Raw genomic sequence first — 23,138 nt, 5'->3', positions numbered from 1 at the left:
TGCCTCAAGTTGAAAAGGTTGAAAATCACTGGTCTAGCCGCTCAGTAAGCAGCTTTACCATTCTATACACAGTAGCAGGTGTACATGTTGTCTTTGTTGTAGAGAGGTGCGTGAGAGTAGCCGACATATAAACTCTCATAGGTGTGGAAGTCGCCGTACTAAATCTTATCCGGGTGTGGAAGTTGCCTTTTTCAAATCTTATCCAGGTGTGGAAGTTGCCTTACTAAATCTTATCCAGGTGTGTGGGCGCCGCCGACTTAAATCGTCCACAGGTAAGTGAAAGTATCTTGATTGTCTTTCACCGGTCTAAATCTTTATTGAAAAGCGTAGGAGTTGTCTCAGAATGGGAGCCACGCAAACAGTAGAGATGTTAGGCAATGATGTGCTGCTAATGGAGGCGCCGATCGGATTGGCCCGTCGTATCATGCATACCAAGTACGGTACTTATGCAATAAGGTATTGTGATTTATGGTTTAATATGACGAGGAAGAGTGTTAGACCGTTTCCCAGAATTGGTTGTTTTGATAAGGATGTATTAGAGAATGTCTGGGATCACATCAGTTTGATGCGCTCCCGAGAGAAAAAGGTTAAATATTTTGAATGTTTAAAACTGTGGCAGCATGAAGGGGATGCGTGGCTTAAAAATGTGCAAACGATGCAAACTAGCGTCGTGAGCACATTGCCAGAAAATACATCCGCGATGCTGAATTGCAATACGGGCAAGCCGCAAAATGGCGCGCACGTGCGGCAAGGTAGCGTCGTGGGGAGTATTGCCAGCAGTTCACGCTCACCTCCCCCACCTTATGTGGATGGAGGTGCAAGTACAGTTACCAAAAATACCCATAAAAATTTAACAAGCAACTTGTACCCTCTCTTAAGCAACTATAAAGAAAATGTTCATGATGCGGATGATGAGCCTATTGTAATGTCTGCCATTTCCCATGCTGTGCAGATGATAGATGCTGCATCACCACAATCACGGGTGGTACCGCCATCTCCATCGGTAACAGCAAGGGAAGTGTTAACACACTCTGCACCAGTAGAGGAAGTTGTTAATACTATACGTAGCAGCAGCAGATTAAACCCCCAGCGAGGTAACCAGGTCAGAGGTAGCAACGCTGCCGGTCTGCATCCCATTCGGACGATAACTGTTCCTAATAGAAATGCAGATGCGAACTGTGTAGTGCCCACGAGGGAAGTAGTAATGCATTGTCCATGGACAAGAGCAGAACTAAATTCCATCATAAATGATTTCCCCGATCCCAAAAAGGAACTAGCCAAATGTCAAAGATTTTTGAGAAATTTGGGTAGTTCACATGAGCCCACTAATAAAGATTGGCGTGTGGTGTTAAGGGCCTGTCTGCCATGCAATACCGATGTGACAAAATTTATCACGGATTGTATATTGGATGGTGACATTCCCTTAACAGACCAAGTAAACCAAGGTAACATTTCCCGCATTATAACTCAATTGGGTATATATTTTCCAGTAGTAGTTAACTGGAACAAAATTTTCACCATTAAACAGAAAGAGACTGAGACTGCAGAAGATTATTGCGATCGGGCTCTGCAGGCTATCACCCAGTACACTGGGATAGAAGATATTAAAGATAGCACTCACCACAGGGGAATGATAGTCACGGTACTCATGGACGGTCTGAGAGACGACTTAAAGACTCGGGCTCAGACCTCCTGGCTGGAGGGGACTTACAATAGATAACCTCATAGAGTCTGCCATAGAACATGATAAAAATATCACAAAGAAGAGAGAGACCCAGGGCGAAAAACTAATGGCTGTCAGTATCCAAGCTCTGGAAGGAATGACAATAACATCACAGCCAACCGACACACCTGCACCCACACACACACCTGCACCTGAACAAATACACGTCCTCACCAATCCCACACCACAGCAAACACATCCTTACCCCACATATCATACACAACCACAGGTCCCATACTCATATCCCCCACAATATCCTTACCCTCCCTATCCTTACCCATACCCACCATCTTTCCCTCTTGCTCAAATCCCACAACAATCTTTTCATCCACCCCGTTCAAAATTATGTTTTAACAGTCACCAAGTGGGACACATAAGTAAGTACTGCAAAGTGAAGAACAACACACAGGAACACGAGTTTCCCATGGGTTCATAGGTAACCCCAGTATCTTCTCCCAGGCCTTATATGACTGCTTACAATCTTTTCAACCTGCCAATGTATCTGTTCTAATGTAAATGTGGACGATTTATTGTTGTATTTTAGGTCATGTTTAAATGATATTAAACTGTTGTGCTTTATCTCCCACTCATAGGACGCAAGGTTGCTAAGGATAAACGGCAGCCATGCCAGGCTGAGGTCGACTACTCGGAATACTATCCAACCCAGTGGCACAGACATTATTTAGATCAGTAGCTATTAATAACAAGATTTAATTGCAGATACTATATCCCTAGAATTATTAAAAATGATAGGGGGACTTATTTTACAGGTGACGTTTCCAAGAACATGTGTAAGATGATGGGTAACAACACTAAGATTATCCCAGACTGTCTTTTCCTTTATTTGCCCCCCCCCTTTGAGATACTGTTCAAACAGGCAGCCTCATGTGAAAATATGATAATGAGGTTACTGTGCAGGGTCTCACGAAGATGAATGAGAATAACTGAAATTGAAAGTGTTATTAACTAACATGTCTAATGCAACCTGTCATGATGTCAAATCTGGAAGAATTTGTTATGATCCAAATTTTCTTTTTAGCTCAGGTTGTTTGACTGATCGGTGGAAAGGTCCGTATCTGACGAAACAACATCCTCAAAGGGTGGCCGGGGAAGATACGTGGGTCAATTCCACTCACTATAGGGAGGTTAACCAACCGGTGAAGATACAAGGCAGAGACAAGGCCGATAACGTGGACCTGTCGATTGCGAGCTTGTGCCGGAAGGATTAAAAAGGTGACGGTGAGATATCTGAGCTAAAGAAATGTGTAGATCAGTGCTTCCAGCATGTCACGACCCTGTCTAGTTGTCACCTTTTTTGCCTTGACACTTACCCCTGTCAGCTGCCCCATGGATCTGTGTGTGTAATTTTGCCTGGAGGATTTGCTCTGATTATTGCACCTGGCCTCTCCTCTGTCTGTGAGCACTGCTAGCCCTGATTGGAATCGCAGGTGTGGTTCTGATTCTCAGAGTTGCAGAGATTAATACTCCCTCTGCATGTTGTGCCTTCCACCACTCAGAATGCTACTACCAGACCACCTGTCTGTATCCACCAATTGCTGCCAGACCCATGGTATATATATCCTCTCCTGATAGCATTCTGGGCCTGAACATCTCGTCTTCCCGTGGTGTATGGTTCATGCTGTTTCTGCATTCAAGTGTATCCCTGAAAACCTGCTACAGTAATACCTGGCAATCCAGCCATCCTGTTATAGCAATACCTGGCCTGTGCTCTGCTGCTAGTCCTACTCCTGGTTGGTCCCTGGCACTCTGTAAACCTGCATCGTGTCACCCTGCCTTGCTTCCTGCTGTGGATCAACTCCTGCTCCTCTTACCTACCTACTACCTCCCTGAACCTAAATCCCAAACCTACCCATTCCTTCCTGAACCTGTATTTCCCTATTACTCATCCAGCCTGCACCTGTGTTCCAGCCTTTGTCACAGAAATTCCAGATTACCCTGTTTAGCCCTCGTCTCAGCATTACCTGACTTCCCTTAAGCCATTGTCACGTTGTTCCAGTCCAGAGTCAAGTTCCAAGCTCATCAGTTCAATCCACGTTGTTCCAGTCCAGAGTCAAGTTCAAAGCTCATCAGTTCAGTCCACGTTGTTCCAGTCCAGAGTCAAGTTCTTAGTTCATCAGTTCAATTCAACAAGTCTTCCTGCAGGTCCCAGTCTGGTTCCTCCAGTTCCTGTCACTCATCATCAAAGGCAGTTTTCACTGCTACACAAGTCTTGTAAATAGAGCTATCTATATCACCCATGGTTCCGGTCCAGCCGGCCTCCAGAGAATCCAGTTCATCACCTGAGACAGGGAACTCACAAGCACCAATCATGACACAGCAATGGAGTGGTCTGCTGTGGTCATCCTAGTTCTTTTTCTTTCCAGAGTTTCATCGTGATGATCTGTTTGGGGATACTCAGTGTCTGTGATGGAGGACCGATTGAGGAAACGGGAGCTGATGGCAGTGCTGATGGAGTGGAATCAGGAGGAGTACAATGCCAATCAGGGGAGTGTCTTTCCAATCTTAGTACTGTTATTGTTAAAAGAGCTGTCATTCTGGTTACTCGGGGAAGGTGTGGAGGGTTATCGTCTGAAGATTCCTGTATTTGTGAGCTTTGTGGGTCCCTAGTTGATGAGAACTGTATCCAACGGTGCCAACCTAAATATAATCCATACTGGGGTGGGTATCCTCTAGAGGATTATCATAGCATGGTAGGCAAAGTGTTAAATCAAACTGATTGCTGGGTGTGTTCACATGTGCCCCAGGGACAGCATAACGTAGGATTGGTGCCATTCCCGCTGAATATCACGGAAATTTTAGAATTCCAAAAATGGAAAAGATTGGATGGAAAATTCCTCTTATCCAAACCACCTAATTTCAAACTCCATCAATTCCAAGTAGATAGATCACTTTTGTGTCTAAACATAACCAACCCCAATAAACCCGGGAGTTGGGAAGTGACGGGGAATAATCAGATGATGACCTTCTCACAAAGAGCTGATAATGAGTCCATAAACCATGATCTGCTGCGCTCCATTAAGTCTGGTGGGAAACATTTTAGGTATCGGTATACATTGAGTTCCACCAAAGAAATTATTGGTAAGGTGCCAAATGGTTATTGTGCTAAAATAATACAGCCAGAAACTTGCATGTACCAGATGGAAGAACCAGAAATAGGATTGTTTGCAAGGGAAATGTGTTTAATGATAATGATGCATACCATTCCTTATGTTCTCCCTGATAATGTATATTTCATCTGTGGAAGAAAAGCGTATAAATGGCTCTCCTCGAGTTCCGAAGGTTTGTGTTACCTGGGAAGAGTAGTCCCAGAAGTTATGACCCTCACACATGTTGAAATGCTGGGTATACATAAAAACACACCGTCACCATATCTTCACACACAATATGAACACAGAGGCAAAAGAAATATGGTACCTGGTGATATACATAAAGCCACTCAGTTAATCAGTGAGACAACTGGCTTTCAAGTTCTGGTCGCATTGGACCCCACCAGGATCGCTCGGGGTACATTAAATTTCAGATATATCCAGGAACTTGCCAAATTGATAGATAATATCACCGAGATGTACGATGACACATTCAGGTATACAGGAAGAGAATTGCAAGCGTACAAGAAAGAACTGGTGCTACACAGGCTAGTGTTGAATTATTTAACTGCTGTTACTGGAGGGTATTGCGTAACATTGGCCACCCAATTTGGAGTAAAATGTTGCACCTATTTCACCAATGATACCAGCGACCCTAAGGAGGTGATAGACCGGAAGATGGATGAGATTCTGCAGCTAAAGTGGGAATTTAGTAAGAACCATAAAGCTTCAGTGGCTGAAGTAGGGGAAAAGATAGCAGGTTGGGTGTCATGGCTGAACCCAGTGAAATGGTTCTCAGGTCTAGGGGAATGGGTCCAGGAAGTGATCGCCAGCATAGGCAAATGCTTAATCCTTATACTGATTGTCATCATAATAATTGGCATATGCGTCCGGTGTGTTTCTATTGTGTTGAAGTGTGGAAAATGTAAAAACAGAGTAAAACGAAAGAATGAAATTATGATAGTGGCCAGTATGAATACCGAGGGAAATACAGAACTGCATTACAACCCTGAGCTAGGAAATACCATCATTTAAAGTATTATATTTAGCCATGCATGTAAAAATGTACTATTTTTTTAAAAAAAAACACCCCAAATAATGTAAAGTCTAAATTCCCCTTTAAGACTGCTTTTATAAGACTGGTGCATCCCCACACCTTTCACATGATCTTCCAAGATCCGCGGTTTGCGTATAATAGTAGTTTTAAGTCCCCACTCAGAGACACATTATTGATGGATTAAGAACCACCTTGTGCCATCCCATGATAACACTAAATAATATGTAAATGTAAGCCTATATTAAATTCTAATAGCAGATTGTGATAGCATGTTGTTCGCTATCAAAGGGTGGACTGTCAAAACTGGATTACTGGCTGAGACAAGATCAGTTTAAAATTGAAGCGTGCGCGACGCCATCTTGCAAATGGCAGCTAGACTCCATTTTAGAAACAAGAATCTGCAAGACGCCATTTTGTGACCAGCGTCACTTCAAGTTACAACTCACGAGCTATGAACAGATGGCAATGTTTTTGTTAATCTACCAAGGGCAACTGGAAGAACAAGCTTCCTGAGTAAAAGTAAATAGAATAGACAATGGGTAGTTTTACATACAAATTGGGAATCCCTGGATGCAGACAAAGTATAGTTGTGGCAATTGTAATATAATCCAGGAATTGATCTACACAATTGGATTTGTCTGAATCCTAAACAGGTCTTAGCCCCACACACAGACAGGATGGCCCCAACTTCACAGCTTGAGATGATAACACAGTTTCCTTTGAACACAGGAAAGGTGGGGGCCTGCTGACAGAGGGCATGTGGAACTATCTGGCTCAGCATGTCACTCTGCTAAAGTGCACCCATCTTCATACACACATTAATACGTCTTTATATCAAACCCTGAATACTCACACATTACATATTCACACATAAGGTTTAATAAGCTTTAAAGTGTATGATTTAAGTTGGTTCAGTTAGTTTAAATGCTGAGAAATAAAGATATTTGATAACTAAGGTATTATACATGCTAAACAAGTCGTGTTTGGAGTTGTACTGATGCGTACTCTTTTTACAGTATTCCGGTGTTATCGGTGGGGAGATCGCATCATGTATTCTCGAGTTATGGATCACAGAGCCTACAAGCAACAAAATGTATATTTTAGGAACAGCTGTTAGGATGTTGTAGGGGGCATGAAGAGGAAGATCCCCAGCTGTTAGAGGCAGGGAGAGTCTATTTGAACTAGCCTGTTAAATGTGCTGCAACAGATGCTTCTCTCCTGGGAACCAATGACACCAGCAACAAACTTCCCTATTGTCCTGTTTATTCTGGGGGGGTATAAATATGTGTGCACGAACGCTAGTTCTCAGTCTTCGTGCTGAACGCTGTATGACTAGGGGTCTCTTGCTGATGCCTATCTCCGGGTCCGGAAGCGCCTGTGTATGTATACTGTACTTGGGTCTGTATAATTTTCCTTTTGCGCCTAAATTGTGTCTAGATCAATTGCGTGTAACTGTCTGAACTTTTACCTGAATAACACTTGTGCTTTGGAACCACAGGTTCCACGTCTAAGTCTTTATTTATGGTATGACTGTGTACGCAAATTAGCGTCATCCTTAGAGGTTTATAGGAAGGATTTTAGGAGGTACAGGCAGGGGTATATAGAGATTCATTTTAATATTAACACACCTTACATGATATACAGCCCAGTTACGCCCTTTAGTCATAAGTGGAGAAGTGCTTGATATGTGCATTACTCTATAACTCCCATAGTTGTGCCCACTTACTTCTGTAGCATGTGCAGTGCGCAAGACAGGCCTTACGTTCATCTCAGCATCAGAGCCTCTTTTTATAGGGAACTACACCACCATATAGTGGATCATTTATTATAGAAGGCTTCAAATAAGGTACCACCATGTAGGGGAACGGAAAAGAGAGGTGAGAAAGTGGGGTGATGCTTTTGACATGGTAAATACTACTTTCCACTATTACCACTGTGGCCAATCAGCATGCAGTCCTCGGCCCTGCTGCTGCAGCAGTTAGTCACTCGCACAGCAGAACAGTGTTTTCTATGACTTGCTTCACTTCAAGCCTCAGTTTCAGATGCTCTCTTGCTGTTTCAGTACCCTGGCCAGCTCCTACACAGCAGCTTGGTGCAAGATTTTTTTTTCTATGAGCTTCACTAAAATTGTCACTGTTCAGCTCCCTTTTGTCACAGATGAATGGTTCATACCTGAACATTCCTCAACTAATGCTGTATAGAATAATGAAAACCAAATCAAAATCTGTCCAGTGGTTCAAGATATTATCCCAAATGAACAGACAGACCCCTAAACCGTGGACTATATTTTGTACACTATATAAATGAAAGTAATTGACACTGACAGCAAGTAGATCAACAAGAATTTATTGACTTCAGTACTTTGTAGGTCCACCATGTGCAGTGATTACTGTAGACACCCTTCTTGGCAAGCTGTCCACGAGTTCCTGGATAACAGCAGTCGTTATGTTTTGCCATTTTGCCTTAAATACAGTGACCCTGAAGAGGGTCGAGTTGGCCTAGAACACACCGTCGCTCCAATTCGTCCAAGAGGTTCTCAATGGGGTTAAGATCTGGAATCTGAGCTGGCCAGTCCATCCCTGTTACCGAATTTTCTGTGTACTACTCCAGCGTCGCCCTGGAAACATGACAGGTGGCATTGTCGTCCTGATAAAAACATTTGTTGTTTCCATAGAACTGCAAGTGCATGGGCCTTCCTAAGAAGTGTTCTTGTCAAAACCACCATATTAGTGGCCATTTGGTACTCGTGTGCAATGGTATGCACGGAAACATTTCACTTGAGCGGGGGTGTCCAATCACTTTTGTCTACATAGTGTATATATAGAGATTAGAAAATATAAATGAATAAAAAATTAGATTAAATAGCCTAGTAGTGCCTAAATGTAAAGATCACACCTGTCAGACTAAAAATATATGTTCGATAGATAAAAAATAAATGAGCTTGATTTTTTTATGTTTACCTTTTGTGTCCCAAAATTGTCCATGGGACTGGAGTAACTGTGGGCCTGATTCAGCAGTGATATAAAATAAACACATTGTGGAAGACAATTGTATTAAAAAAGACAACATATACATAAAAAAATAGTCATAATGTTTGAATATATTTGAACAAATACAATATATTTGTATATCGTACTGTAACTCTTTAGGCGCTGTCCCTCTCTCAGAAACATACTGTATGCCTTAACCCTTCCAAATGTTATTTCCTCCATTGATTCCATATACCGTAGTGCCTACAGTGTGTATTTGGGCACATGCAAAATACAAACTGGACTTTTAATTTTTGATGGCATGCACTGGCATTCAGTAGTGTTCTTTGCACGGTGAATGCAGCTATATTGTCCCTGATTATGCTGACCATTGATGCATTTGGAAAAACTATAATCAGTACATAGTGACATTCTTTTAAGTGCTGGCCAGAAATGAAAGAAAAATAAATAAGTAAGATTAACACTATGGGCCCTCAAAGTTGCATGCAATGCCGATGATAATGGAGTAAAGCGATTTTTTTTGCTACTGCATACACACAAAGATCCCTTAAATTGCAACTGCGCACAAAGGCGCAATTGCGATTCTGGCAAACAGCATCAAACATGTCTTGGAAAAGTGCTGGGCGGTGACTGGGATGTGGCTTTAGAATGTGCAAAAATAGTCCATCTTATGGGCATGTTATTGGAGTGTCGCGGGCGTGTCGCTAAAGTGTTTGCGTACACAGGCACTCAGGGGCTGACTGGCAACTTTTAGCCTGGGGTGCAAATGCATGCAGGCGGCCCTGGCAGAGGAGTAGCGTGTGTGTCTGAAGAATATGCATGCTACGGCGCCCCCACCCCCTCCAGTGTTCCAGGGAGGAGGCTGATCCATATGGGATTAATGTAAGGTAAAAATAAAGATTAGGGCAGCCCCCTGTCGTAGTGCCCATATGCAGTGCCCCTGTGTGCCACAGGAGAGAACACCCTTATGCAGGCCTCCAGTAGTGCCCCCAGTAGTAGTCCCCCCCCCTTTGTAGTGCCCCCAGTAGTAGTAGTAGTCCCCCCATTTGCAGTGCCCCCGGTAGTAGTAGTCCCCCCCTTTGTAGTGCCCCCATTAGTAGTAGTCCCCCCCTTGTAGTGCCCCCAGTAGTAGTAGTCCCCCCCTTTGTAGTGCCCCCAGTAGTAGTAGTCCCCCCATTTGCAGTGCCCCCATAGTAGTAGTCCCCCCCTTGTAGTGCCCCCAGTAGTAGCAGTCCCCCCCTGTTGTGCCTCCAGTAGTAGTCCCCCCCTTGTAGTGTCCCCAGTAGTAGTAGTCCCCCCCCTTGTAGTGTCCCCAGTAGTAGTAGTCCCCCCCTTGTAGTGTCCCCAGTAGTAGTAGTCCCCCCCTTGTAGTGTCCCCAGTAGTAGTAGTCCCCCCCTTGTAGTGTCCCCAGTAGTAGTCCCCCACCCCCCTTGTAGTGCCCCCAGTAGTAGTAGTAGTGGTCCCCTTATAGTGCCCCCAGTAGTAGTAGTCCCCCCCTTGTAGTGCCCACAGTAGTTGTAGTCCCCCACCCCCCTTGTAATGCCCCCAGTAGTAGTAGTCCCCCCTTTGTAGTGACCCCAGTAGTGCCAGACACCCCCCCCAGTACACACACGTAATATATATAAAAAAAAAAAGAAACACTTACCTGAATCCCCGCCCCTGCCGCCGCCATCTGCTCCTTCATCTGTCCTCCCGGGCCGGGCCACTCTGCATTATGGGAGAGACGTCATATGACATCATGACGTCTCTCCCATTACCCACTGCGGGAACCGGAAGATGGAGCGACTCCCGCAGTGGGCGCAGCAGCAGCAGCTAATGAGAGTCTCACAGACTCTCATTGGCTGCTGCTTACAACAAACACACAGCTGCCGAAGCCGGCAGCTGTGTGTTTGTCAGTGTAGCGCTGACCGAACTCCGTCCGGTCAGCGCTACACGCAGTGCAGTCTGTGTCACAGTGACACAGACTGCACCGGCCCGCATGACGCTGCGGCCCAGGGGGCACATGGCACCCTGCCCCCCGGCCCAGCCCGCCACTGCAGGCACTTCATAGTCCACATCAGAGACCATACTCAGATGGAAAATTTGCACCTACCATGGTGCGCCCGATTGTGGCATCTAAAGACTCACCAGGTATTACAGCGTATACAGACCTTCAGTCCTTGCATAGTCATATGCATGGATGTACAGCAGGGAAGGGCTTCGTAGCAGGATTTGCATAAAGTCGCATATAGACGACCACTTAAAGATGCAGCAGCAGTCGCATCTGTGCCCATCTCTGAAGCAGCAGCTGTTACTCAGATCCAGCCAGTACTGGCCAAAGTTTCCCGAAATAGGTCAATGCTCTCTATTATGAGATCCAATGAAACTACATCTTATATATAAAATTCATTGGTCCGTTTGTTTGTCTGGTTATGCATTTGGACACCCCTGCACCGATTGGGATGAATCCAAAGCGGGTTGGTCCAGTTGGACCCAGGCTAGGTTTTAGGGGGGTTAGGGTCCTGGTCTGACCTCATGTTGGTGCACGCTGGGCAGAACTTTAACCCAGGGTTTCTGTTCTGATCCATCCACTGGATGGACTTGGACTTAAACTTCACAGAGTGGTAACATTGGATCCCAGAAGACATACTAGGGGTTTGAGGTCCTGGTCGGCTCTTCTGTTGGTGTACGCTGTGCAGAGCTTTGACCCAGCTGTTCTGGGCCTTCCACTGGATATATTTTGATGAAAACTTCACAGAGAGGTGCCAATCGGTCTTGGATGCCTAATGGAGTGGTTGGGGTCCCGGCGGAGTGCGCTGTGCAGAACTTTCCTCATGGGTATGTTGGAAGAGCTGCTAATTAAATTGACCGTTACATCCAACTAATTGATAACTAAATAACTTGAAGATTTAAACCCGGGCAACGTCGGGTACTTCAGCTAGTAAACCATACAGAGCAGTGAATACAGCTGATAAGCCATATTTCCCAACAGTGGGGAAGCAACTGAAAGCATTGGTCCTTATGTTCCACTTATTATCATGTACTTTTTGCTTTGATTAAAACATCCCAAATTACTGTCAGTGCCATCATAGCAAGATGTGGTTTTGACATATGCAGAGTAGAACACATAACCGTTGCCACAGCGTTTTAACGCCGTGGCAACGGCAACTTGCACCCTTTAATTGGATAGAGCCCATAGATTGTACATTGTATTAAATAATAATAATTTCATAATATGTAGTGTACCCAAAGATCTTATTAACAAAAAGTATACATTGTTTAAACACCACCATGTAAGTTTTGTTTAATTAGAAATGAGAACTCCTGTACTGGGATGTAGCTAGCAATATACCTCTATGTCAGGTAGCTCACACACATAAGGATGCGTTTGTTCAATGCTTGGCAACCTGTTGTCTTGCTGCCTGACTGGCCACGCCCACCTAATAAATATGAATTTACTTGCCCTGGGGAGGCTCCTATTACTGCATGCATGCATGCTTCTTTAAGCACACAAAGGAAGGGATCAGAGCCCTCTGCCTTCATTGACTTAATCCATTCCCTTGCTGTCCTCTCCTGCTATTACTTTGGTGAAAAGCTACTGTGCCCATACTGCATGCTTCTACTGAGTTTATTTCTTCTTGTCCTGATTGTATGCCGGATCCCCCCCATATCATATCCAGAAGAAAGAGATCACTTGTCATGATTTATGAATGAACGTGACTGCCTGACTCTGCTGCAGAAGGGACACTGCGTGGCTTGAGACAACAGCAGCAGGATCACTTAGTGTGTGTGTGTTTGGAGCAGGGAGAGCATTGGGATAGTGGGCTGGGTTTGTTGTCTCTGCCCCCTGCTCACTACTGCAGCAGCCGGCTGAGTAATAACAGAGACAGCAGCAGCACCTGGAGACTTCTGCATGACTATTGCAAAGGTAAGGAAGGACGTGTAGCCTCCTCTACACAAGTCACAATCAGTGAGCGGAGGATGACGTTTCCTGTGCTATTGCTCCTGTGTATTATGTAGTGTCCTATGTGAGCTCTAAAATAATGATAATAAGAATCGTGGCTAACTCTGACATCCCTCCATCTGTGCATGGATGTTGTCTGTATGGGTGTAATCCTGTGTGCATGCAATGTAAAAGAAATCTCTGCATTAAGGTTAGGTGTATTTGATGACATTTGCAGCTGTAGCCTGTACTACTGACATATGGATGCAGTGCATACTGATTTCTGCCCTGTGCAGGTAAGCTACATGTACACACCCACTTTCCCCCAGCCATGAGTGAGCCGGAAACCTGCACTGTTTCATTTTGGTACATGTTTTGTAAACTCGGTAATCTTTGGTGTGGTCTTCAAAGTAATTGCTATATAGTGACAATAGCAGTGTTAGATGTGCTCCTGTCACCCTACTTATTACAGATTTGGCACAGATGTACACCTTTATGCTGAATGCATGCTGGGACTACTCCCTTACATGTTGTGTAGTATAACTTTATAAGCTATGGGGACCACACAGCTGATGTCACCTATTGTAGCTGTCGTGATATCATAGTTTTGTCATTTAAATTATTTTGGAAAAAATGGTCTAATCCCCTCCCCCCCATACCCAGTTACAACATTAAATTATGTATGCTTAATACACATTTGTTTTATTTTTATTGGACTGGTTGCACTTTTCACTATAAATAAATTGTATTGGGTCATTACGTTAAACTTGTCCTTCAAATAGTTTATACAGATAACATTGTAGTTCCAAAGAAAAGCGTATCAAGGTCTGGACACGTCAAACAATCCTTTTCGTGTGTCTACACCCTGAATACACAGCTTAGTATGTGTACAGTGTGTCTTGAGTATAGATGTCTTTATTGATTAGGACAGATTGCTTATCTGTACTGCATTGCTGTCCAAGATTGTGTTATTCTAATGCACATTATTTTAGAAAGAATGATGTTAAACACTTAAAGTTATAAAGATAAAAAGATAAGATATAAAGATGGCAAGAAATAGTGTAATGTGATGTCATTATACACCATTAGTACAGCTCTGCTTTGCTGGGACACTTATAAGAGGACACTATTCTCTCAGGCCCTGATTCAGCTTGGATCGCAAATACTAATACGCACTCAATCGGCAGATTCTTGCATACTACGTATGCATTGCAGTGCTCGAACCGGCCACTGCGACGGAACTGCGATTGCAATAACTACGTAGACCCATCACAGAGTGATTGACAGGAAGTGCCGTTTGGGGGTGGTGGCGGGGGTGGCCGGCGAAATGCAGGCGTGCCAGTCCATTTGAACGCCATTGCAGGGGCATGCATAAATTATCCACTGCGATGCGTTACGCAGCTTGAGAACTCATAGCATGCGCTGAAGTTAGCAATTTCTGACTTAGGTCTGACCCTGTGCAAGTGTGCGTGAGGCTGCAATGGTACTCAATTGTATCGATGGTTTCGCAGTCTTGCTAAACATTACAGATGTGTGTAAGGTAAAGTGGGCGTCCTTATGTTGTGCTGCGGTGTCAAAGCGATCGCAATGGATTAGCATACAATTGCAGTTGAACTGCATGCGTAATCTCTATTGCATTCGCAGTTGCGATCGGTAGTGTATCAGGCCATCAGTTTGACAGATATCAGTTATCAGAAGTATATCTGACTGGTTGGTATTAGCAAACGTTGTTTCGCAGCACTAACAAAACTAGTGGAATATTATATCACCTAAAAGAGACGATACAAATAGTGTAGAGGGCATTGATGAGAAGAGCTTACATTCTACCCACATGACAAAACCGCTAAAGCATTGTTCTGATTTTCAGTCAATACTTGATGGTATACTTTCCATACCTATCCACAGAGCCGTAACTAGACTTTTTGGTGCCCTGTGCCAGAAAGAGCATTGGCGCCCCCCTCATTTTTCAAAGGGACATAATGCACCCAAAAAAGGGCCATGGCTTCATGGGGAAGGGCCAGGGAAGAGATATGGGAGGCCAGGAGATGCTGGGGATGAAATAAGAGGAAGCTACAAGTTAGAATGATAATAAACAGAAATTTGACAGGCCATAACAGCGCCCTCTGACCTGTGGTGCCCTGTGTGATGGCACCGGTCGCACTACCCTAGCTACGGCCCTGCCTATCCATATCTTATGTGAAATAAATGCATGTAATATATACTATACACAATATTCTGAGTTATGGTGAATGTGAGCTGGACTTATTTAATAAGTAGGCTGATTATGGCTATATAAAAGCTAATGTTATGTATTGCAAAATATGACAATAGATCAGGAAAGTGTAATTGCATGTCAAGTAGACAAGGGATCTACCTGACCATCTCCAAATTTAATAAAATGGTACATGAAGTTTGCATATATGTCATGTCAGACTATCTTTGGGTACAGTTTACTTCACAATATGCAATAGTAGCAAAACTATGGCCCCCAAAGTGGGGGTGGTTGCAACTGTCACCAACTTCGCAGTGCACAATCAGCAAGTGGGAACGATCTTCAAAATTGGTCCACTTGACATGGAATGACCTGAAAGCCATGTTTTGTAAACCACAAATGAAGCAACATTATTAACAAATGGTGGCAGTACCTTTCAAACATGGGCCAAACAATTATTGCACTCATCGTGGCCTAGTTTTTAGGCTCCTCTTCATTTGCTTTTGCTATAAGATTATCTGCAGCTTTACTACACTCTCATTGCTAGCAGTAATAGATTGTTTTGTACTAATCTAGTACATAGAAAGGAGCAGTGTATAATAGTAGGTCATGCAATGTATAGAGGTAGCATTCTAATGACATGGATCTTTAGGTGTAACAGAGGATGTAATGTTACCAGACTGGTGAAAGTTAAAACTGTCCTTTGTTTGTTTTTCCTAAATGCTGTGCTACAGCTGGAAGGCTGCAGTGTAATAGGATAGGATATAGTCTTCAGCTTGTTTAATGATTCTTTTTATTGTGCAGTTAACTACTGCAGTGCCACAGAAACACATAATGGCCTAAATAACCGGTACTATAACTGTCTGACTTATATGTTAGACAGAAAATCAACAGAGCACACTGTATGCCAAAACATGTTAATAGCGTTTAACAGGAGCAGAACACTGGTGGGAAACCTGCAGCAGCATCTTTCCTCCCCAGGTGTTTGGTCCTTCCTCTCAGCCCCATCCCCTTTAGCATTTACAATGTTTATTGTATATTATAGAATAGTGGCTTTGCTTCTGCCTTAGAAACTTTAGATACAATAGTAACTAACCATTGCATTATAAGAAAATACCGTTGCGATGGTATTGCGCATATGCAAGTTGTATGTCAGCTCTAATTACAACCAAAACCTTGATATCCTTCACCAGGTCCAGCACAGCACTCCTTTATGTTGTGTACACACGGTACGATAAAAATGCACGATATGAACGATAACAATATCATTGATATCGTTATCGCTCAAATCGTTAATTTTTAGGTGCCTCCCAACCCTCAAACAACCAGCGATGCGCGGGCACGTACTCTTATGGATGATAACGATATCGTCCATCGACCATGCATGCAGGCATGATATCGATCAGGTTACATAGGGACCAGCGATCATTGATCACGGGTCGCTGGCCCATCGTTGGTGGTGTGCTGGATGAACGATAACGATCATCCAGCACACTGGGAAGGTGCAGAACGATTAGTCAGCGATATCGTTATCGCTGACTGATCTACCAGGTGTACGCACCATTAGGCTCCTAGAAGTATGTACTATATGCTGTTGGTTAAGGCAAGGTCATGTAATAAAAAAAAACTTGTAGCTGACTTTATGGATTTGCTGCTTTGAAATAAATTGATAACATTTTAATGTCTAATGGAAAATAAGAACTCCTTCACATCAATGCATTTTATATTTCCAATAACAGCACAAAAAAAAAAATCACATTTATTTTGAGGTGTTTTGTTGCATTGACTAGAACTAAATTTACAGTATTCTTTGGATGGAAAAATGCACATTAACAGATGAAAACTGCATTGTACAACATTTTTTTAAATACATTGCACAGCTTCTTTACTTCAACAAAAAGGGCCAAATGTAATAGAGATTCTGAAGCTGCCAAAATGTGGCGGGTTGACAATCAAATTTAAAATGGCAAGATTTAGTAAGGCAGAACCAACCTGCCTTTGCCTTACTAAACATGGCCACTTCAATGATGTGATTTCACAGTATTAGTAGTTAATGCTAAAGTCACATTACCCATTTTGTACACAAGTGTAATGGGCGTTATATACACAATATTGAATATAGTCTGGACTGTGTTATTAAGGAATGCTAAATTCACATTTACAATGTAAAATACAAATAGACAATTCCAAAATAAAATAAAAATTGAATGCAACTAAAAACATCTAGTGTCTTCCTCTTTAAAAATTAAAATGGGAATATTCTTAACTGCCATGGTACTAATACAAATATCTGTTAAGCTGGCCATCCACTATACAATTTTTTGGTAATGTATGGGAGCAAATGACAGTCGATCATAGGGTTTTAAACACTGAAAAAAAGGACAAAAAAAATTGTTCAAATTGGTTAAATTTGTGGGTTTTAACCAATTTGTCTGAACAACCATTTTTGGCTATTTTCCAGTTTTTGTGAGCAAATGGACGATTGTCATTTGCTCCCATACGTTACAAGGTTTTCATTCCAACCAGACAGATTGGACAGATATCTGACAGAAAATTGTAAAGTGGATGCCCAGCTTTAGTAACGCAAATAGATTACCATGACTTCATATAATATAGCTGGGACCTAGGGGTGGGGATTTTGACCACTTGGATCGCGAGCACCTTCATCCTGTACCCAATATTGCAAGCCATCTCTAATGGTTGTAGCAACGCAGACACTGCAAAATAAATAGTATGGCAAAATATGTCCAGGATGTGGGAATTTCTTAATGAAATTGGTTGGGATCACATGATGCATCATCTACCTACAATAAAATGTTTGCTGTAAGGGCATTGGTTGATACACACTATATTGATAAGGTAAAATATGTGAGAAACATATCTTTAAAACATTTATAAGTCATATAAATTTCCCTGTGCAGATAACTTGATAAATTTACAGAAAAAAGATACAAAATTATTTTAAAAATGGAGCATACATGTACTTTCAGGCATATTGGTTGTATGTTTGACGAAGGCTAGGTACCAATACACATTTTCCACAGAGATTTATACTAAAACCTGTGTTGCTCATTCAGAAACAGAACAATTTATGTCACTTATTTAGCTTTACAGCATTTTGAACTGACAAAAATATGATAAGAAACAAGACCACCCTAACAACAGTTTTGTTTTCCTATAGTATCCAGAATTTATGTGCTTTTTTTAAATTAAGCATTTATTTTAACCGGGCAAAGACTTGCTTTGTTTCTCACAAGTAACTAAAATTACGGCTGTAGCTGCAGAATTGCGTTACCAGCACCAATTCTATTTAAAAAATGTTCATAGTGGTTTGCTGAAGATAGTGTGAAGGAGCCCAAGGTTTAGCTTGGTGTTTGTTGACTTTTGTCTTTTGTGTGTTTATTCAGAGCAAGGTTACTCATTTATCTCACTTCTTAATAAAATATGTTCATTTGGGAAGAAGGGAAAGCTGTTAACAAATCTTGTTCTCCCCAAAAGGGAAATGTTGCCATATAAACCTGCATTTGAAAAAAAAAAAAAAAAAAAAAAAAAAAAAATATATATATATATATATATATATATATATATATATATATATATATATATATATATATATATAGTATATGGGATGTAGTCAGCATGCTTCCACGCAGCATGCCGACGGGCTATATCCGGCGCCGGAATCCCGACGGCAGTCAGGATCTCGTCCCCTACTGAAAACCTACCACCGGCATGCCGAAGGTAAGTATAGGGTAGGGGGGTAGGCACTAGGGGAAGGGGGTTAGGGTTAGGCACTGGGGAGGGGGAGGTTAGGTTCAGGCACTGGGAGGGGGGTTAGGATTAGGCACCAAATAGGGAGGGTTAGGGTAGGGAGAGTGTTAGCATACAAACCAACAAGTGTCGGTATGTTAACCCTGTCAGGATCCTGGCTGTCAGCATTACATACCCAACCCTATTATATATTTTCACAGTGGTATAACCGCATAACTCTCCTCTCTGTCGAGTTCCCGTGGTGTCCTCCTCTGTGTCAACAATCGCCTACCACTGCCAGCAAAGGCTGCTGTGTAATGCACATGCACATTACACCTTCACCCAGTGGGAATTAAGCGATGCAGTCACAAACAGTGGTAAACTAAGCTTACCGCTATTGCTATATATAGAAAGGAGCAAATAACCCCTTTAGCGAATGCTAAAGGGGTTATGCTTTGTTCTAAAATAGAGCCCTTTTAGAAGAAATGTAGCAGGAAACTCCAGGAGATATGTTGAAACATTTCTTTAGATTGAAGATGGGGAAAGTGGGTGGTGGATATTATTGTTATTAATGGTGTTTGTGAAACTGCTTCAGAAAAATTGGTTAACCCCTGGCATTAGGAGAACGCCAGTAAAGGGGCCTATCCATTAGCAGATAAATTGAACGATATATCGTTCAATTTATCTGCTATGGATAGGTCCTGAACGATGACAGATCCTGCGGCCAATAAATTGAATCTTTCATCTCTCCAACATGTTGGTCAATTATCGCATATCGCTGCCAGATATTAGAAATATATGCAGTAAACGACGAACGATATTAGCAGCAGTTACAGAGCGCTGCAGAGAAAAAAATCCACTCCCTGAATGATGTCATGCAATATCGTTTATCGTTCGTCTTTTGCCAAAATCTGTCATGTACATGACAGATAACGGTCAGCACAGCCACCGGGATTTTCAAGGGATATCTTGTCTTTCATCCATCAGAAATACATCTGCTAATGGATAGGCCACTTTACACTGCATACCAATTATGAGTGTTTGCAGTGGTAACCAGCACATCTGCTTGTTGGAGGGAGGTTGGAAAACGACACACTCACCTCAATATGTTTACATATACTAAATAGAGGGAAGTGGGTACTGGGCAGTAGAGAAATAGAGTTGATGGTGACAAGGGCAAATCAATATATAGTGCCTTATAAAAACTTTTATTTCAAATTCTACAAAATTCCAACATGTAAGTACAGTAAATTGTGCAAATGGTGGGCTCCACCTAATAGAGCCTTCTCCTACCCTTCACTCCCAATGCCCAGCACTTCCAAATGCCTTTCAATGCTCTCAGAACATTTGTCCCTAAATCATATCTGCACTTCACCTTAACGCCATTCCTCCTTTTTCTGACACATGGTGCAACTCTGCGTTGAAACTTCTCGCTACCTCCAACCTCTTCCTCCCAAACAAACTCTCAGCTTCTGCTGTTGGTCTTCTCTGCAACACATCATCACTTGGCTCTTTCCTACAATTGACATACCAACTCATAAATGTGATTGTCATAAATAAAAAGTGGAATTTTATATATATTTTGTTTTTTTATCCATAACATTGGTGCTCCTAATATTTGGTGCCCAGGGCACATGCCCCACCTGTCCCCACTCTATCTATGACATTGGAACCAATCCTACTGCTAAAAAAAAAAAAAATATTTACAGCATGATTATTTTACAACCGTATGTAAGAGTCCTAATTACACATTTTGTTGAGATTGTTTCATTATTTGACCAAAAGGTTTCCAGAAGATTATCCAGCTTTATCTTTCATGTATTATTTACTTGTAGTGCTGGTTAGAGCACCACCAACTAGTACAGAAGTGGGCCACTTAAATTTTAGTAAACGGTCACACTTTCCCTTACAGAGCCTGCTCCTTCCTTATGCTCTGCCTCGGAACTCCCTCACATCTGAGCAGCACACTAGCAAGTTATGGGGCAGTGAGTAATGAAGAAATTAAACATTGCAAAAATAAAAGTGTCTAATTGGTCCAGCTGTTAAATAGGTTATTGCTAACATTAGATCTAATTAAACTAAACCAAAGTGGTTCTAAGAGTGCTGGAATTAGATCCACTTTTAATTACATAACTCATAAAAGATTCAATTTAATTATATTAAAAGTTATTTATTAACATCAAAATTCACATAGAAAAATATACACATTATAATGCACCTTCAATATACAAGTAACTGTCAGTTATTAATGCATAGTTGTAATAATAGTTTCTGTGAAATGACACATATAGCAGCAAATACAAGGAAAAGTACCAATAGTGGTTTAAAACTTTATTTTGTAATCGTTTTGATATGATGTTAATAAGTCAGTGCTTCGGGAAATTATACTGTTGCCTTATTGGTGCTGCTGTATCAACTCTGTGTTTTGTCTAAACACATGTAAGGGACATCTGAGCTGTGCGCTCTCTACACCATCATTTCGGCATAAGAGGCAGGAGAGCAAGACCCAACTGCCGGGTGTGCTGTATTTTGCAAATCCCTAAACTACTAAAGTACTTGTGCTATCGAGAAGGGAATGGTCAAATAAAATATTTCCTTCTGCTACATTAGCCCAACTCTGGGCACTGATATCCATTCCAGACCTTAGAAACTTACTTATGTTGTCATGTTAGTAATCGGAGCTTGACACAAAGCCATCCATAGGCACCCATAAACGCAGTATATAAGATAACTTCGATGTGGCCTGGATCTTCTGTTCTTTTTTTAGCTGCAATTTGACAGTTGGTCCCTTAATCCATCACCTGGGAACAGAAGACAATTTGATTTGTAACATAAGCTGATAACATAAAGTGCTGCTGTATTATTGGTTTTTGGCAACTGGCCAAAATCTTTTTGAAAACCTTCTTAAGAGCTCGTACCCATTAGTGTTAAAGTTTGTATATTCTAGTGTTTTTAATGCTAGCGCCATGCCTGTAGCTCGGTCTCACAATGGAAGTCATTGTTTCCAATGTCAACATAACCACTGGCGTTTTTACTTACAGTGTGGTGTGTTGCACTAGCGTTGGTGTGTGGCATTGTGAACGCTTCAGTGTATTTAGTGCAAGTTATCAATCACATGTAAATTGATGGTGCAAATTAAACCTTTGTGAGTTACCTACCGTAGAGTTGTTTTTACCAAATGCAAGGAACGCAGTTTCTAAATGACAATTGTGGCACCCATGTGACCTGAAGTTTGCTTAGGCCATAGAATCTGTTACATGCTTCGTATTAAGAAGAGAAACATTAATTATAACCCATTCCATTTATCGTGTCAAGATGGGTTTATCAATGGGTCAAAATTATGGGGGAAAAAACACTGAGAGAGAGGTTTTGGGTGGGAAAATAGTAGTATACTGTCCTGGGAGAGTAGGAGACTTTTTGCACTGGCCAAATACATTTTTTTTACTTAAACAAAAAAACAAAACTTGTCACATGAAGAATATATCTCAAAGTGTGGGCATCTCCTGATACAAGGAGCATTTTTGTTTTGTTTGTATTAAACATGGCATGTTATGCGCATTGAGATTTTTTTTACTATTCCTTTTTTCTTCTTCCGTAAAACGTACACCTAAACTAGTAACTTTTGAATAATCTCTTATTTTATTGGCATTACCCTTGCTAGTTTTACTAGTTTATATCTGCACAAGTCAATATTTGGCAAACACAAACCATCAATATGACCTTTGCTCAGGTTATTTGGATGCAAAGTCCACTCAGTGAATACTAATCACACCATAAAAACTGAAATCAGTGTAGTATTGGCCAAGCAGTTTCTAGCTTTATAGATGCCCAATAAAACGTGTCCTAAACACTGCTAAGGTTGTCCTGGATAAGTAGTGATGTGCAAGTCATTAACTTTAAGTTTACTCTTCTGAGATTAAGGGTTAATGATTGGGTGAATTATTACGTGTATTTTGAAATATTATTGGTTACTTTTTAAATATGGGCCCTGATGAACAGCACTTGACATTCCAATTGCTGGATTCCATCTATTGTAGCAATATGGACTTTTCGGTATAATACCTGCTGACTAGCCGTATCAGTTAGCTAAAAATAAATAAATAAAATAAAATTGTAGATAAGGCACATTAGTATGGAAATTCCCTTGCCCTTAAAAGATTACTGTCATTTATAGTTCTCTGTAACTCATATGATTATTATTTAGAATTGTTTTAATACAAACTGAAAACTTTTTTTAATAATATTATTCTGTTAATCTATACCACAGGTTCTCAAACTCTCTCCTCAGCGCCTGAGCACCTGCTGGGTGACCTGGAAAACATGACCGGTGTGGGGTCCTGAGGCCCGAGTTTGAGAACCACTGATCTATGCTAATA

The 23,138-nt window shown here is 41.8% G+C and overlaps 2 protein-coding genes across 6 annotated transcripts in view; both read left to right on the top strand.

Annotated features, from left to right (window-relative positions):
* The first annotated feature begins 1,163 nt into the window (after positions 1-1,163).
* LOC148454932 (uncharacterized) lies at positions 1,164-7,373 on the top strand. Of its 2 annotated transcripts, none has more exons than XM_088460078.1 (2): positions 1,164-2,956; positions 4,108-7,373. In XM_088460078.1, the coding sequence occupies exon 2, from the start codon at positions 4,120-4,122 to the stop codon at positions 5,863-5,865; it is 1,746 nt and encodes a 581-aa protein (XP_088316204.1). In that variant the 5' UTR covers positions 1,164-2,956; positions 4,108-4,119; the 3' UTR covers positions 5,866-7,373. The 2 variants fall into 2 exon arrangements, with proteins under 2 accessions (XP_088316204.1, XP_088316205.1); XM_088460079.1 differs by having other exon boundaries at positions 1,164-2,962.
* A 5,012-nt stretch (positions 7,374-12,385) lies between these two features.
* CORO2A (coronin 2A) overlaps positions 12,386-23,138 on the top strand; it is a 203,737-nt gene continuing 192,984 nt past the window's right edge. For 3 of the 4 annotated variants that reach the window (XM_088460086.1, XM_088460089.1, XM_088460088.1), the window contains exon 1: positions 13,044-13,096. In XM_088460086.1, coding sequence (XP_088316212.1) covers positions 13,061-13,096 — 36 coding nt within the window. In that variant the 5' untranslated portion in view covers positions 13,044-13,060. Of the gene's footprint in view, positions 12,786-13,043; positions 13,097-23,138 lie in introns of those variants that run through there. The other variant, XM_088460087.1, reaches the window with a different exon arrangement.

Source organism: Taudactylus pleione, unplaced genomic scaffold (assembly GCF_031769625.1).
Source record: "Taudactylus pleione unplaced genomic scaffold, aTauple2 ptg000967l, whole genome shotgun sequence".
Taxonomy (NCBI): domain Eukaryota; kingdom Metazoa; phylum Chordata; class Amphibia; order Anura; family Myobatrachidae; genus Taudactylus; species Taudactylus pleione.
This window is presented reverse-complemented; position numbering and strand designations above follow the sequence as displayed.